Here is a 17,392-nt window from a genome sequence, read left to right on the forward strand (position 1 = left end):
ATTGGTCTCTTCAATACCTATCGATTAATCAAAAAATAAATTTGCCACGCCCACTCTAACGCCCATAACGCTTAAATCTGTCTACCGCCGGTAGGTGGCGCATTTTGAATCTCGCTTTGCTGCTTGCATATTTCCATTTTGCTGAGTAACGGGCATCTGATTGTCGAGGTACGCGACTATAGCGTTCTTCCTTTTTTTTTTATAATATGTTTATAGTTTTATTTAAAGGAACAGTGATAAGTAGTTCTGATTATAGTTTTAGGTATTCAATAGGGATTTTAACAGCGTTTTAGATTATTACTCGCGTCATTCTTTTACTTCGTATATATTTCACGTCTTTCGTCTTCGTCTCTCTCGTTCTAAGTTCTTGTCCAAGACTTCCTTTTTCACCTCGCTGACAAGAATGTGAGACCTATTCCCACAACTCGGCCATCCTTCTAAACATTCGTCCCGAATGTATCCTCGGAGGATATTTTCATCCATGGCTTCATATACTCAGCGCAACATGTAGTATATCTTGGTCCGTCCGTAGTTAGCGATTCCTTTACAACATCGTAAGTGTCCTTCGGCTTGACTTTTGTAACGCGGTAGGGACCCAAGTACTTAGGCTTTAGCTTAAGTCCACCACCAAGTTGCGTTCGTTTGATAGCGACAATATCGCCATCTTTGTATGTTGTTGCTGGTCTACGTCTGAGGTTGTATGAGTGCTTATTTTCATTCTGCATATCCAGGATCTGTTGCTTTAAAGCTTTGCGGATCTCGTCTCGATTGTCTTGAAACATTTGTATCAACTCTTGCTCAATCATTTCCTTCAACAGGACGTCTGTTTTAGTGCGCATCTTGATGCTTAAAGAAGTTCGAGTGGAGTTGTGTGTATACTTTTGCAGTACGTCGAATTAATTGTCTGATGCACCTGGTTTACGAACTTATACCACTTGCTGGGATCATCTTATGACACAGTACAGATACAATTGTGGCGTGGAGGCGTTCGACTTGACCGTTTGCTCTCGGAACTCCAGTTGTTACTGCGTGAAGTTCAATGCCCTTGTTCTCACAATACTGTGCCTCGATCGGATATTATTTGAGCAGGATTTCCGAATATTGCGCTCTGAGAATCTAGTCTAGTGATGACGTCCTTAGAGTATATTGATTTCGTAGGATATAGCCAACAAAATTTGGTGAATCCGTCTATGACAGCAAGAATGTGCTTGTACGCCTTGTGGGTTGATTCGAGAGGTCCCAAAAAATCGATGTGTAATGTTTGAAGTGGCTCCGCTTCCTTGGGCAATGAGGATCCAACGTGCAACTCTAGTGCAGACTTCTCTTTTCTCAATCGTCTTCGTGAAAGCATTTCAATCGCTGAACAGCTTGAAGTGCATACCCAACAGGTATATTCGGAACTTTCGAAAAGCTTCTACCACTTCCAGGATCTCCAACTCGTAGCTAGAAAACTTTCATTCTGCGTCTGTAGTTTTCTTACTCATGTAATACACTGGATGGATCTGGTTATCCTATAAAAACTTTTGGAGTAAAGCTGCTCCAAAACCATCAATTGAAGCATCTGTATGAAGTTCTGTTTCGTGCTGTGGATGAAAAATTTTGAGCACAGGTTTTTGGGTCATCAAACTCTTAACCTTGTTAAAAGAATCAATTTCTCTGCCAGAAAAACAAAACTTAGCGTCATGCTTCATTAGATCGGTCAAAGGTTTGGCGATGGTCGAAAAGCTCAGGATGAATTTGCGAAAATATCCGACCAGACCCAGAAAGCTTTGTAATTGCTTCTGGTTTGTCGGGAGGGGAAACTTCGTCACAGCTTTCGTCTTGTCATCGATTGATTTTCAATGCAATGGCCAAGAAACTCGATATTCTTTTTTAGGAAGCAGCCATACTCCTCACAACGCTTGACGACTGTCTTGAGATTGGCTACTGCTTCGCCTTCGTCTGCAGCTGGGACTATGATATCGTCAACGTAGAGAATCGCAATACCAGATTGGGTCAAGTCTAGGAAAATGGCGTTAACGTGTCTTTGAAATACGCGTGGAGAATTCGTGAGGCCAAAAGGAACTTTCAGAAACTCGTACTGGCCATTGCACAGTGGTTCCGTCAGAGGCCAAAAATCAAAAAATTTGATGACATATTTTTTAAGCAAAATGTATCAAAATTGTCTCTTAAAAGTCCAAACTTCTCTTTGGCATACCGGATTTTACTAGAAATCTAACGGTACTTTCTAAAAATAGATTTGCAATCGTGAACACGTGTTCATTTTGGCAACGCAGCTGCGCTTTGAAAGTTATTTCTCTCTTTCAATTCGCCCTTTAAAGTGATCAGACGTACGCTGCAGTGCTCCGATTTGAATAATTTAACATGAATTATGAAATTGAAGGTATTTACTTTAAATTGAGATATTAATAATTAACTTTCCTGAAAAAGTTTTTTCGTAAAACTAATTTAATCGAATAACCCTTTTTTGTGTATTTTTTTAAAGTATATTTTATGTTTAGTTAGACTTTTAGTTATGTTCCAAGAAAACCCAGAACTTGGTTTGTATGTTTTTGTGATCGTCTTATTTTAGGTTACTAAATATTTTAAAATTAGCTGCCGAAATTTGCCGATGTGTGTTTTCTACTAATATTACTAAAGCAGTTAAAGGTGAGTCTTTGCTTATTGTGCTGTTGCGCTTTTGCGCTGTTGCTTTGTCTTCGTCTTTAGTGGTTTGTGCTTTTGCAAAAATATTAATTTGTAAATTATTATTTAAATTTTGATTTTGGATTTTGATAGGTGCATCGCAAAAATGTGTTTTTCCACGTCTGCATATTTTTAATATGTGGTGCACAGGTAATGAAACCAACGCCGAAAAAATGAGGAAATTGATTTCCGATGTGCAAGCGGATATTGAAAACAACGGCTACATTATTCCAGAGTTGAGCGAAATATCCAATAAAATTGAGAACCTCTGCAAAACAATTGTAACTTTTTGGAAAAATTACAAAAGGACAAAATCTGCAGTTATTAAATATCAATCTGGATGGCTTAATACAAAAGAATCAATTTCAATAAAACGCCCCTATTGCAAATCAAATCAAATAGAGGAAAGTGCTCATCGGGGCCGTCCTAAACTTGAATTTGAGGAGGCTTCAGAGAGAACAAAGCGACGACGTGTAGGTCAGCTCATTAAAATAGATGAATCCGCTGTTTCTTCTCTACGTAATGATGATCGAAATCAAAATTTCCTGCCGGCAGATCCCATGGAAGTTATTTCGCTTTTAATGGAGACCTCCATGACGAAGCACCAATATTTGCTGATAAGAAACTTTGTAAATAGCAAAATATCCTTTGAATTTTTTCCCAGTTACCAAAGATTACTAAGTCTCAAAAAAATAAGATACCCTGATGGTATTTATATAGACGAATCTCGTGCGGAAGTCGAACTACAAAGCTTACTAGACAATACGGCATCTAGTATAATAGAGCTTCAAAACAACATCATTGAAACTATGCCTGAAAATATAGTTACGAATTTAACTTTAATTGGAAAATGGGTCTTCGATGGAAGTACAGGGCATAGCGAGTATAAGCAAAAGTTTTCAAACGGTGATTTGGACGACAGAAGCTTATTTGTAACATCCTATGTACCTCTCCAACTGGTTAACACAATAATTTGGAAAAACCCCCGGCCATCATCGACTCGTTACTGTCGACCAATAAGATTTCAATTTAAGAAAGAGACCGCGAAAGTGTCGAAAGACAAAGCAGAATATTTTGACGCAAAAATTAAACAATTAAAGCCAAAAGAATTAAGCGTCTCTAATAAAAAAGTTGTTATTACCCATAGCTTGCATCTTACAATGGTTGATGGAAAGGTGTGCAACGCAATCAGCGAATCATCCTCGGCAACGTGTTATATATGTGGAGCAAAGCCAACAGAAATGAACAATATACAAAAATGTTTGAGTAAAGAAGTTCGCCCAAGATTTTACGAATTTGGCTTATCTCCACTACATTCTTATATACGCTTCTTTGAATATTTTTTACATATTTCATATAAGCTAGAGGTCAAAATGTGGCAAGTACGCGATGAAGAAAAGAAGATGCAAGTATTGAACAGGAAGAAACACATTCAGGAGGAATTTCGCGAAAAAATAAGAATACTAGTGGACAAACCTAGAGATGGAGGTAGAGGATCTTCAAACGACGGAAATATCGCAAGGAAATTCTTTTGTAATGCAGATTTGAGCTCCGAAATAACAGGAATCGATGCATCTTTGATTCACAGATGTGCAACATTATTGCAAGCCATGGCATCGGGATTCAAAATTAATGTGGAGAAATTTGAAAATTACGCGCTGGATACAGCCAAATATCTTATAGCTGCATATCCATGGTACTATTTACCGGCTACCGTCCATAAGGTCTTAATTCATGGTTCAGCTGTAATAGAGTATGCATTAGTGTCGATAGGAGAGCTTTCAGAGGAAGCAGCAGAGTCCAATAACAAGGAACTAAAAAATGTAGACTTCAACACAGTCGGAAAGTATCTCGTACTTTAACAAACACAGATGTCATGAACTATTTATTATTGCGTTCAGATCCATTTTTAACAGGACAGAGACAACTTCCTAAAAAAGATAGGTCGAGTTTGCTTACATCTGTCTACGAATTACTTGATTATGCTTTATAATTTTTGTTTCATTTATATTTTGTTTGTTGATTTTTATTTTAGTTTTTTAAGAATATGTATAACTACGAAAAATATCTTCCATACCAAAATCGTAATAAATTAGATTAAACAAATATGTTTTTATAATTCGGTATCGATTGTTCCTATGGGAGCTATAGGATATAGCCGATCGATAAGTCCGATTTTTGTTGCTATATGTTTAGACAAATTTGCTAAATTATTGTTATAAATTTCAGCACGTTATGACCATTATTAGTATTTTTGGCCGCTCTTCCATACAAGCGGATCCACTGTGCATTGTGAGTTACAAAGGATGTGAACTTGCAGCTTTCTTCATCGACATTAACGTGAAAAAGTCCCTTTTTTGAGGTCCAGCGTGCTGAATACATGGGCATCTTGCAGACGGTCTAATTGGTGTTCGATCAAGGGAAGGGGAAACATATCTCGTACTATTACCTTGTTAATCCTTCTGTAGTCAATGCAGAGTCGAGGTGTGTTATCGCGTTTCTTCACCAGGACGACCGGACTGCTGTACTCGGACTCAGAACGCTCGATGACTTGAGCCATTGTTCGATTTGATCGTCTATAATACACCGCGCGGAATGAACGGGAATGTCGTCCTTTAAAACGATACGCATCGAAACGTTTGTTGGTTTTGTACTTGTCGGCTTTTAGTTCTTAAACTGTGTGCCCCTGTGGGGCAGTCCTTCGATATGTGTCTTAAAATGTTACAGTTAAAGCACTTTCGACCACTGTTTCAATTGGGGCACTGATTAGATGTATGGCCACCGGCACCACAGTTGAAGCAATGCACCTTTCTTTGCACTGACACTTCCTATTGACCCGCATTTTTTTTACCCATCGGGTATTTCGACTTGTCCTCGTAAATTTTAGGCTTTCCGGTTGTTTCGCGAATTTTTTCGTAGCACTTCAATTTTTCCTTGAACTCCTTCAAGTCTTTGGCATTGTACAAAATCGATTTGTTAACACTTAGGTCATTGATGCCATCAATCACATGTTGCATAAGTGTACAGTTGTCTACATTGCCACGAGAAGCAATTTCTTTCATTTTGAGGAGATGTTCTTAAACACTTTCATTGTTTTTAATTTTTCTTTCGGATATCATCTTATGTAATAGAGCATTATTTACATCGGCTTTGAACTCTTTGATCAACGCGTTTTTTAACATTTGCCACTTTTTGGTACCACGCTCACTCATAATAAAGACTATAGCTAGACCTTTTAGCGAACGCTTCGCGAAGATGAGTTTTTGCAGGTCATCCCAATACATAATGGAAACCATGTCCTCGAAATCAGAAATCCAAACCTCAACTGCAAGCGTGTCATCTCCACTGAACGGACGAATAGAGTCTTCTACATCGCGGAAGTTTACAGAAAAACGCGGCGAATTCACAGCGAAACTTTGTACAGAGGCGGAATCGTTATTGTTGGACTCCACTGTGCCAGCCCGTGCGTTGTTCAGTTTTTTCTGCGTCTCTGTGTTGCTTTAAACAGAGCGAAACTCGTCGTCGTCACCGTTAGATCTTTTCTCATCGATATCTTCGTCATTCTCCTCTCGTTCGTCTATCTCATCATTTTCGGAGTCCTCTTCATCTGCATCTTCCAGCAGTTTTCCTGCGCGCAAATTTCGGAAAATGTATAGCATAATATCACTTTTGTCGTGTTGCAAGCCCAAAATGTTGCAAATTATGGCAAGGTCGCTGTTTGATAAATTTTGCGCAACGTAAGACACTTTCTTATTGAAGAGCTCATCAGTTTCCAAAAAGACAAACCCGTCGAAACCCCGTAGTCGCTTTCGGCTATGCCGATCGCCGCCATTTTCGTAGACAAACTTGTGCAGCAGGTCAACATTTTTCTTTTTTTCAGATGTTAGCGCCTGTAAAACTGACTCAAAATCATCTAGACTGGACATGTTTGCAGAAACAGTTTTTGTAAATGTTCGTTCGTACTCGTTGCTCTTCCTTACACTCGTATTCGTCGTCTTTACTCATGTTCTCTACCCGTCGTTTATATTCACATACGCGTCGTTATATATGTATAAGGCAGATCACAGTGGTGGTTGTAGCGTCGTTTTAACACACTCGTACATTGTTTTTAAGTTTTCCCTCGTTTTCCACAGTTTTCGTCGTTGAAAATCGTTTCTTAAGCACACTTTTCGTCGTTTACTTTTCACTTTTCACTTTTCACGTAGGTTGAGCCCCCATATTTGTGGGACTGGCTTTTCTGGTTTAAATGAAAAGTCCCACTAATTGTAATTTTATTATAATATGTTTATAGTTTTATTTAAAGGAATAGTGATAAGTAGTTCTGATTATAGTTTTAGGTATTCAATAGGGATTTTAACAGCGTTTTTAAATTATTACTCGCGTCGTTCTTTTACTTCGTATATATTTTACGTCTTTAGTCTTCGTCTCTCTAGTTCTAAGTGCTTGTCCAAGACTTCCTTTTTCACCTCGCCAATAATTAGTAGTGCTGTTCATCTGTGGCGGGTTCGGCTGACAAGGATGCCAGACCTATTCCCACATACACAACAATAAAATAATTTTTCATACCCTTGCAGAGGGTATATTGATTTCAGTCAGAAGTTTGCAACGCAGTGAAGGAGACGTTTCCGACCCCATAAAGTATATATATTCTTGATCAGCATGACTAGACGAGTCGATCTAGCCATGTCCGTCTGTCCGTCCGTTTCTACGCAAGCTAGTCTCTCAGTTTTAAAGCTATCGGGCTGAAACTTTCCCAAAAGTCTTATATCTTTTGCAGGTAGTATATAAACCAGCCAAATCGGACAACTGTATCTTATAGCTCCCATAGGAATAATCGGACAAAAAAATTTAAGAAAATTATATCTTTGGTGTTTCTTAGCATATAACATTCTAAGCTTGGAAATAACATTTTTCAATTAGTTTTGAATTTTGAATTAAATTTTATCGAAATCGGACGACTATATCATATAGCTGCCATAGGAACGATCGGAAAATTGGTGGAAAAATAATATGAAACAAATTATAGCTTCGGTGTTTTTCAACATATAACCTCCAACGCTTGGAAATAACATTTTTTAATAAGTTCTGCATTTCGAATTTAATTTTATCAAAATCGGACGACTATATCATATAGCTGCCATAGGAACGATCGGAAAATTGGTAGGAAAATAATATGAAACAAATTATAGCTTCGGTGTTTCTTAACATATAACCTCCTACGCTTGGAAATAACATTTTTTAATTAGTTCTGAATTTTGAATTTAATTTTATCAAAATCGGCCGACTATATCATATAGCTGTTATAGGAACGGTCGAAAAATTGGTAGGAAAATAATATGAAACAAATTATAGCTTCGGTGTTTTTTGACATATTATCTTATAATATTGGGAATATCATTTTTTGTGTTTTTAAATTTAATAATTATAGCTGCAAGGGTATATAAGCTTCGGCTTGCCGAAGCTAACTTTCTTTCTTGTTATATATAATTTTAAAGTTGAGACTAGATGTGTAAAGACCTACAAGAAAACAAAATTAACAAAATGAGATTTCATGAGGAAATTGACTAATTTATTGAACAATTTAAAGCACAGATAATTGGTCAGCGTTTTCAATACCTTCTAAACACAAAAATGATGTTCACGAATCGAGGTGGACATGATCTCAAAACTACGAATTATGGTGAATTTACATTTTGTAATCCTGAATTGTCATGGGAAACGTCAGCCTGCCTCTTTTACAGACAGAAAATTAATTTCAATATATAATAAAACATGTTCGCAATACCAAAATAAATGAATAATTTGATTTCGAGTTGACTGAAATATGTCGGCTACTTGCAAATTGTTGCGCGATCGTGATTTCAACCCCTACTATGGGACGTGTTAGAGCTAGCAGTTTGCCGTTCGCGTGACGTCCATGGTCTTGTCAATAAGCGTGTGCCTTCAGACTTGTGCATGTGTCCCTTTTATTGCGGTCAGGTAATGGACAGGTTCGCATGTTCGGGTAGCTCTTGCTTAAATCCCTTTTATGACATGCTTATGACCCATTTGTGGAAAGGAGAGAATCTTAGACAATTTACTAGTTAAACGTTCGGGGGCGGACAATCATTAGCTTGTGAGATTTATTTTATTGGGATTCTTTTGATTTCTAAATTAGTTTTACAATCATAGAAATCATTATTCCCCAACATGATCGAACATGTTCCTCTAAGATAACCGTCTTTGGATACATTGGGTGTGCGACCTTTATCACGTGCACAGCAACAAGAGGGTAAGTGATCACACCTTTCCCCAACACCCCACACCTTTCCCCTCTAAGATAACAACCTTTGGACCTTGCGCGACCTTCCTCACGTGCACCTTTCTCACGTGACTATTAATTAATCATAGTGAGGAGATAGATACATGATAAATATTGTCACATGGGGATGTGGGGGCGATGGGGGCAATCTCCTCTAAGACAAAAACCTTTGGATACTATGGGTGTGCGACCTTTCTCACGTGCCTGTTATACAGTGCGTTTTGAGTTATTTAATGTATACCAAAAGAAATTGTTTGAAAAAAACTCGATTTAGGGTCTGCGAATTGGTTTCAAAGTTAATAACTCATACGCACTGTTTCCCTTGATTAAATATATTATTTTCATATGGGTGGCCTTGACTTGGTTTTATTTCGCAAATTCGTTTGCCACCTTTCCAAACTACTTTGAAAGCTTTAAAAATTGAAAAAGGCCAGAATTTACATGGTCGTACAAGATCAAATTGGACTTAATTTTTGAAGATATTGAGAATAAGGTATTAAAATCCTCGAATTGCATAATAAGTCATTAAAAACATTTTATTTGTTTTTGAAAAAACCGTTTCATAAAGGGACCTTCTGTAAACACTTATATACCCAAATAAGGGAGGACAAAGAAGGCAATATTCAACTGGCAGTTGTGTTACATCTTTGGCGCTTCGTAACAATATTTTTTCGGAAAATCTAGTAATATAGAGGACACTAGATAATACGGATCTCTTAGATGGTAAATTCGTTGTGTCAAATTCGGATTTTAGATGTCCAACCAAAACATTTCGGAATTGTCCATCTTTTACTAATATTGACTGAGTTCAGAATGTTGACAAAGTTGGGGGTGGGAAACCGATTTTTTCGAATAAAGTTTAAAGCAACCTCAACCAATTTTTATACCCGTTACTCGTAGAGTAAAAGGGTATACTAGATTCGTCGGAAAGTATGTAACAGGCAGAAGGAAGCGTTTCCGACCCCATAAAGTATAAATATTCTTGATCAGGATCACTATCCGAGTCGATCTAGCCATGTCCGTCTGTCCGTCTGTCTGTCCGGATGAACGCTGAGATCTCGGAAACTATGGGAGCTAGGCTATTAAGATTTGGCGTGCAGATTCCTGAGCATCTTACGCAGCGCAAGTTTGTTTCAGTAGAGTGCCACGCCCACTCTGACGCCCACAAACCGCCCAAAACTGTGGCTCCTACAGTTTTGATGCTAGAATAAAAATTTTAGCTGAAATGTAATGTTCTCATCAATACCTATCGATTGATTCAAAAAAAGTTTGCCACGCCCACCCTAACGCCCATAAACCGCCCACAAACTTCAAAAAATCGTAAATATGAACGTGGATATATTGGAAACTATCAAAGATAGAGAATTGGGATTTCAGATTTAGATTCCGTAGCCTTATACGCAGCGCAAGTTTGTTACGCGAATGTGCCACGCCCACTCTAACGCCCATAACGCTTAAATCTGTATACCGCTGGTAGGTGGCGCATTTTAATCTCGTTTTGCTACTTGCATATCTCTATTTAGCTGAGTAACGGGTATCTGATAGGCGAGGTATTCGACTATAGCGTTCTTCCTTGTTAGATTTCAGTTTTAAAGAAAATTAAATGTCTTGAGATGATTTGGACTTAAATTAATTGACTGATGTGTTCCTTTTAACTGACATCTTTCAAAAATGTCGAAAAATGTGCTCGATATTATGCAACTTCTGGTTTTGGGAGGCAATGTTAGAAACTACAAATATGTAACATGAATTGCTCTGAGATATTGATATGTATAGGTTCATCAAAACAGTATTCGATGCGGGTAGTAGGGAGTAGGCAAGTTGTTACACTAAAGGAGCATTGGGTAACAACAGAACAGCGCTAACAGCAGAACAGCGGTAACAGCTGAACAGCAGTAACAACAGATAGGGAGGAACAGCATAGTGACGAAGATAATCGAGTCAGCCGGACGACATGAAACATCAGCAGATATCCATCTGTTTTTATAAAAGTCAACTGTTTTTGCCATTACCTGTGCACCGCGAATTAATATTAATAAAGAAAACAAGGAAGAACGCTATAGTCGAGTACCTCGACTATCAGATACCCGTTACTCAAAGGGAAATGGAGATATGCAAGCAGCAAAGCGAAATTAAAATGCGCCATCTACCGGCGGTAGACAGATTTAAGCGTTATGGGCGTTAGAGTGGGCGTGGCAAATTTATTTTTGGATCAATCGATAGGTATTGACGACACCAATACATTTCAGTTAAAATTTTTTATCTAGCATGCAAATTGTGGGCGTCACAGATTTTCGCGGTTTGTGGACGTTTAAGTGGGCGTGGCAAACTTTTTTTAAGTCAATCGATAGGTATTGATGAGAACAATACATTTCAGTTAAAATTTTCTGTCTAGCATCAAAACTGTAGGAGTTACAGTTTTGGGCGGTTTGTGGGCGTTAGAGTGGGCGTGGCAGTCTACTGAAACAAACTTGTGCTGCGTAAGAAGCTCAGGAATCTGTACGCCAAATCTCAATAGCCTAGCTCTCATAGTTTCAGAGATCTCAGCGTTCATCCGGACAGACAGACAGACAGACGGACAGACGGATATGGCTAGATCGACTCGGCTAGTGATCCTGATCAAGAATATATATACTTTATGGGGTCGGAAACGCTTCCTTCTTCCTGTTACATACTTTCCGACGAATCTAGTATACCCTTTTACTCTACGAGTAACGGGTATAATTAACTAATATTAAACTTGTTCGTACCCAAGAGTGCTGAACATGATCAGCACCCAACAAATCAAGCAGTAGCCAAGTTGGGAACAGTACCAGGCGCTTAGTAGCACCCACTGCAGATGAGAATTGCTGATCAGCATATTATATGCCTCACTAACTCACCGTCTCACCGGCTAACGGCACACTGACCCGCCCATGCAGTCAGCACCTTTTGCAGTGTCAGCCGAGCCAACTATGCAATTGCTACCATAATCAAAATTCCCTGACCCACTTTAGAATATAGCTTATTTCATTAATCATTACACTAAACTTCCGTGTTCCAAGTAGTATATAAACATGTATCAAATGAAGAACAAATCTGTTATCAACGCAACTCATAACTCCGAGGTTCTACTTCCTACCTCTGGGAATAGGGCTCGTAATACACTATCTCAACTAGCAGCTAACCACGTTAGCTCAACCTCTGCGCAGTAACCATCGTTACCATTGCCGCGACGCGATCGTCTTGCGAGTGTCTACTTCGGTTAGGCGCAAACATTGGTGACCCCGAAGTGATCCTTTACCAACAAAAGATCACACTTTAGCAACCCCCTTGCCACCAAAAACAGAACCTCTGACTGGTAAGAAGACCCCTTAAGTTCACTACATCCACCCGCCCTGGAAACAATAGCTCATCCAGCTTCACAAAATACTCAAGTTAATCCAGCTTCGCAGGTCCCACAGCTTCATCCAGATTGACAGGATACTCAGCTTCATGCAGCTTCACAGGATACGCTTCTTCATCCAGCGTCACAGGATCGTCAGCTTAATCCAGCTTCACAGGATTCACAGCTTCATCCAGCTTCACAGGACACTCAGCTTCATCCAGCTTCACAGGATCGTCAGCTTCATCGAGCTTCACAGGATACTCAGCTTCTTCCGGCCTCGCAGGATACTCAGCTTCATCCAGCTTCACAGGATACTCAGCTTCACCCAGCTTCACAGGATCGTCAGCTTCACAGAATACTCTGCTTCATCTAGCTTCACAGGACACACAGCTTTACCCGGCTTCACAGAATTCTTTGGATTCAATCCAGCGCAGTTCCCGCATCGCCTGTGCTCCGGCATCGCAGTAACCACCGTTACCACTGCCGGGACGCGATATTTTTGCGAGAGTCTACTTCTAATCAAACAAATCTATTCATCACGATATCGATCGTATCTTTAGCAAAAAAAAGTTCTGATATCACCTTTTGTGTCGAAAATGTATTATACGATCTACTTAATAAATAAAATCTCTTATTTTTTTACATTCGGCACGCTTAATAAAAGTTGTACAGCTAAACCCAAGCATATTAAATAGCAGCTGCCGAATGTAAAAAAATTAAGAAATTGTATTTATTTAGTAGATTGTATATGAATTGTATATGATTGAATGTAAATATATTAAGAAATTATATTTATTTAGTAGATTGTAAAATACATTTTCGTCACAAAAGTTGATATATGAAAAGTTGAGGAATCCTTACTTTAAAATGTAATTTGAAATCGTTAGAGCCGTTTTTGAGAAATCAGAAAAAAGTCCAAAAAAATCTAAATAAGAAAAACTTTTACTCATAATTTTTAAACGGTAGAAAAAAAAACTTTTGCCCATAATTTTTACCCGTTAGTATTAACACAAATTATGTTACCAAGTATTTCAAAATACCTTTTCTAACGACAATAGCGCAAGCCTGTAGCTTTCGCAGTTCACAAGTTACGGGTGTTTAAAATTTAGCTATTTATAGCTGTTCTCTCGCCAAACTAGCTAGTTTTTCCAAAAATGGTAGAACTAATCTAAAGTTTTTCACTCTAAAATAACGTTTGAGAAGTCCCAAAAGATCTTGTTTTGCGTATTACTTTTGAACGGAGCACCCGATTTTGACAGTTTGGTTGTCATTCGGCGCATATTTTAAGTGAGAACAAAAGTAGGTTAATAGCGGGTGGTATTTATCCCCACCGGCCCCAATAGATCAAAGTTTCGATATTTTTACTTTTCCACTTTCACTCTTCTTTCTCCCAAACCAATATCCTATCCTTATATCACTCGGAACAATCGGACAATCACAGTAGATTTTCATTTTTTCGTGTTTATATAGTAGTTGCCTTTGCACACCCTGCTGGTGCGCTTCGTCACTACGTGGGCGGCCGTCCACAGTGATCATATTTTACATTTATCAGATTATGATTCATCTAAAGGAACGTCATCCCTAATATATGTGGATGCGAATAATTTATATGATTGGTAATGTCACAATATCTGCCATATAAAAACATAAATTGGATGCTTACCACGTTTATAAACAATTTTGATATTCATAGTAATTCAATTGATAGTAAATATTGATATTTTTTATAAGTAGACTTGATATATCCATATCGTTTCCATGATCTTCCGTTTTGTCCGTCAAAGTTGTTGGCCTCAAAAGATGATAGGGTGAAAAAATTAATTGCTAACCTCGGAAACAAAAATAAGGAAGAACGTTATAGTCGAGTACCTCGACTATCAGATCCCCGTTACTCAGCTAAGGGGACCAAAGAAAGATAAAACAAGGAAGAACGCTATAGTCGAGTACCTCGGCTATCAGATACCCGTTACTCAGCTATATGGAGATATGCAAGCAGCAAAGCGAGATTAAAATGCGCCACCTACCGGCGGTATACAGATTTAAGCGTTATGGGCGTTAGAGTGGGCGTGGCAAATTTCATCAATCGATAGGTATCGACGAGACCAATACATTTCAGTTAAAATTTTTTATCTAGCATGAAAATTGTGGGCGTCACAGGTTTTTGCGGTTTGTGGGCGTTAAAGTGGGCGTGGCAAACTTTTTTTTGGGTCAATCGATAGGTATTGATGAGAACAATACCTTTCAGTTAAAATTTTTATTCTAGCATCAAAACTGTAGGAGCCACAGTTTTGGGCGGTTTGTGGGCGTTGGAGTGGGCGTGGCACTGTGCTGAAACAAACTTGCGCTGCGTAAGAAGCTTAGGAATCTGCACGCCAAATCTCAATAGCCTAGCTCCCATAGTTTCCGAGATCTCAGCGTTCATCCGGACGGACAGACAGACGGACAGACGGACAGACGGACAGACGGACAGACGGACATGGCTAGATCGACTCGGCTAGTGATCCTGATCAAGAATATATATACTTTGTGGGGTCGGAAACGCTTCCTTCTGCCTGTTACATACTTTCCGACGAATCTAGTATACCCTTTTACTCTACGAGTAACGGGTATAAATATGCAAGCAGCAAAACGAGATTAATATATGCACTCAGAAAAAAATTCAGTATTTCGTGCTTGAATCAAGGACTTTCGGTGTCAAAACTTCACCAATCATGGAAAATACAGAACCCGAAAACAAAATACTACTTTCGAGCACGAATTTTCAAGACCGAAAATACTAGATTTAGGAATCTGCATGCCAAATTTCAATAGCCTAGCTCTTATAGTTTCCGAGATCTCAGCGTTCATCCGGACAGACGGACAGACGGACATGGCTAGATCGACTCGGCTAGTGATCCTGATCAAGAATATATATACTTTATGGGGTCGGAAACGCTTCCTTCTGCCTGTTACATACTTTCCGACGAATCTAGTATACCCTTTTACTCTTCGAGTAACGGGTATAAAAACGTAAAATTAATAAAATTTAAATAATGAATTCCATAGAAAAGACTTTTATTTGAGAAAATTTAAAATTGTTGGTGTCTACGGGGAAGCAACGAATTTTCCACCCATATGGTTATACATCAAAATTAAATGCACGATAGTTTCAATTAAATATATGTCTGAAAATTGGAGCCTACTCCATGCAGGTTCTCATTAGTCGCTTGGTCGATTGCTTGTTGTTGCTCCATATTGAGTTCTAGCTGATGCAGCGAGTCTTCGTTGCCTTTGTTGCACATAATAACTAACCTTTTAGCAGTCCTCAATTGTACACCACCTTATAGCTCAGGACGAAAAGAAAAAGGGAGCGACCAGACCTAGCAACGCAACGAAGCCACACAAAACCTCAGTTCGCAAACTGAGTCCCCATCATACCAGAACTGGTATGTACCAGTTTTACCCATGGTCACACCTTAAAGTATCATGCCTAACGAAAGACTGAATTACCTCCTCTCCGACATATATATTCCGTGTTTATAAAAAAGTTCGGAGCTACACTGTCGTAGCCGAATAATTGTCATCGTGATGTACTTATATGAATTTGCTTACAAGTTGTTTGACTTAACAGATAACGCGATAGATTTAACGAGGTACAAAGCGAAGAGAGAGGCAAAGAGGTAAGATCGCACGAGGGCGCTGCAGGTGCGGTCGGTACATCTACGAGCACCTGACTAGGCGCTGGCGGTCTGATGCGAACATACTCCCCCGTTGGTAGAGGTACTAATAGAGGCTAATTTGTCGACGGCTCTCTTGATAAGACCTGTAGCGGTACCGACCATAGCACTATGGGGAAATTGACCTGTTTTTTTGGCATTATTCTTTTTGACAAGTATTCAAAATTACGAAAAGTTGATTTTATCGAATTAATAATAGATCAAAATGTTATGTTACAAAACTTAACAGGCCACTGTTAAAATAACATCTGTCAAACTCAAGCCCAAATTGTTTAGGGAAAACTTGAACGACAAGACGTAGATTTATTTTTTCTGCATGTGTGTACTATATGTTCAAATTAATATACTGCTTATTTTGTGTGTATTTTTCCAACAATTTATTAATTTACACGCAGAAAAATAATGAGCAAAATTTTTGGTCATGCGTGGCCTAAAAAATGTAAAGTGGACTAAGAGTTAATTTGTAGGTCATCATGCACTGCCTAAAAATTTCAATTTTTTGACTTTTGCACTACTTTTTAGGTCACGAATGGCTGAATATTTTAGGTCATCGTATTAATCAATTATTAAAGGTACTATTTAAAGAACTGAGCCGAATTATATTAAAATTGAACATTTTAGGCAATATACATATGCGTTAAAAATTGGGTATCTAAAAAAAAAAAGTTAAATTTTTCTCATGATATTAATAGAATTTGTTTATTTTTAATAATCTCGCTAATAATATTGTACTACACTAAAAACAAGAAAGGAAGTTAACTTAGTAAGTTAACAAGGAAGAACGCTATAGTCGAGTACCTTGACTATCAGATACCCGTTACTCAGCTAAATAGAGATAAGCAAGTAGCAAAGCGAGATTAAAATGCGCCTCCTACCGGCGGTATACAGATTTAAGCGTTATGGGCGTTAGAGTGGGCGTGGCAAATTTTTTTTGGACCAATCGATAGGTATTGACGAGACCAATACATTTCAGTTAAAATTTTATATCTAGCATCACAACTGTAGGAGCCACAATTTTGGGCGGTTTGTGGGCGTTAGAGTGGGCGTGGCACTCTACTGAAACAAACTTGCGCTGCGTAAGAAGCTCAGGAATCTGCACGCCAAATCTCAATAGCCTAGCTCGCATAGTTTCCAAGATCTCAGCGTTCATCCGGACAGACAGACGGACAGACGGACATGGCTAGATCGATTCGGCTAGTGATCCTGATCAAGAATATATACACTTTATGGGGTCGGAAACGCAGCCTTCTGCCTGTTACATATAAAAACAGACTTATAGTTTCTCCACAGTGGGAATCGATTTGGGGTCTTCCGCTCGAGAGT

General features: G+C 38.6%; 2 protein-coding genes across 8 annotated transcripts in view; one reads left to right on the plus strand and one right to left on the minus strand.

Moving 5' to 3' along the window:
- The window catches only part of LOC118877099 (putative inorganic phosphate cotransporter), a 128,955-nt gene that overhangs the window by 108,571 nt on the left and 2,992 nt on the right, over positions 1–17,392 (minus strand). Inside the window, exon 2 of one of the 6 annotated variants that reach the window (XM_070994857.1) lies at positions 14,017–14,145. The exons of the other annotated variants lie outside the window; for them this stretch is intronic. Coding sequence (XP_070850958.1) covers positions 14,017–14,044 — 28 coding nt within the window. The 5' untranslated portion in view covers positions 14,045–14,145. The remainder of the gene's footprint in view (positions 1–14,016; positions 14,146–17,392) is intronic. 6 annotated transcript variants of the gene reach the window in all.
- Positions 12,086–13,106, plus strand: LOC139352583 (uncharacterized). 2 transcript variants are annotated; one of them, XM_070995222.1, is made up of 2 exons: positions 12,086–12,326; positions 12,413–13,106. In XM_070995222.1, exon 2 carries the CDS (start codon positions 12,461–12,463, stop codon positions 12,911–12,913), a length of 453 nt encoding a protein of 150 aa, XP_070851323.1. In that variant the 5' UTR covers positions 12,086–12,326; positions 12,413–12,460; the 3' UTR covers positions 12,914–13,106. The 2 variants fall into 2 exon arrangements, with proteins under 2 accessions (XP_070851323.1, XP_070851325.1); XM_070995224.1 differs by having other exon boundaries at positions 12,421–13,106.

This window comes from Drosophila suzukii, chromosome 2R (genome assembly GCF_043229965.1).
Source record: "Drosophila suzukii chromosome 2R, CBGP_Dsuzu_IsoJpt1.0, whole genome shotgun sequence".
NCBI lineage: Eukaryota > Metazoa > Arthropoda > Insecta > Diptera > Drosophilidae > Drosophila > Drosophila suzukii.

Excerpts from the sequence above, each read along its gene's own strand:
- LOC139352583 (XM_070995222.1), top strand. The coding sequence starts at position 12,461 with ATGCAGCTTCACAGGATACGCTTCTTCATCCAGCGTCACAGGATCGTC.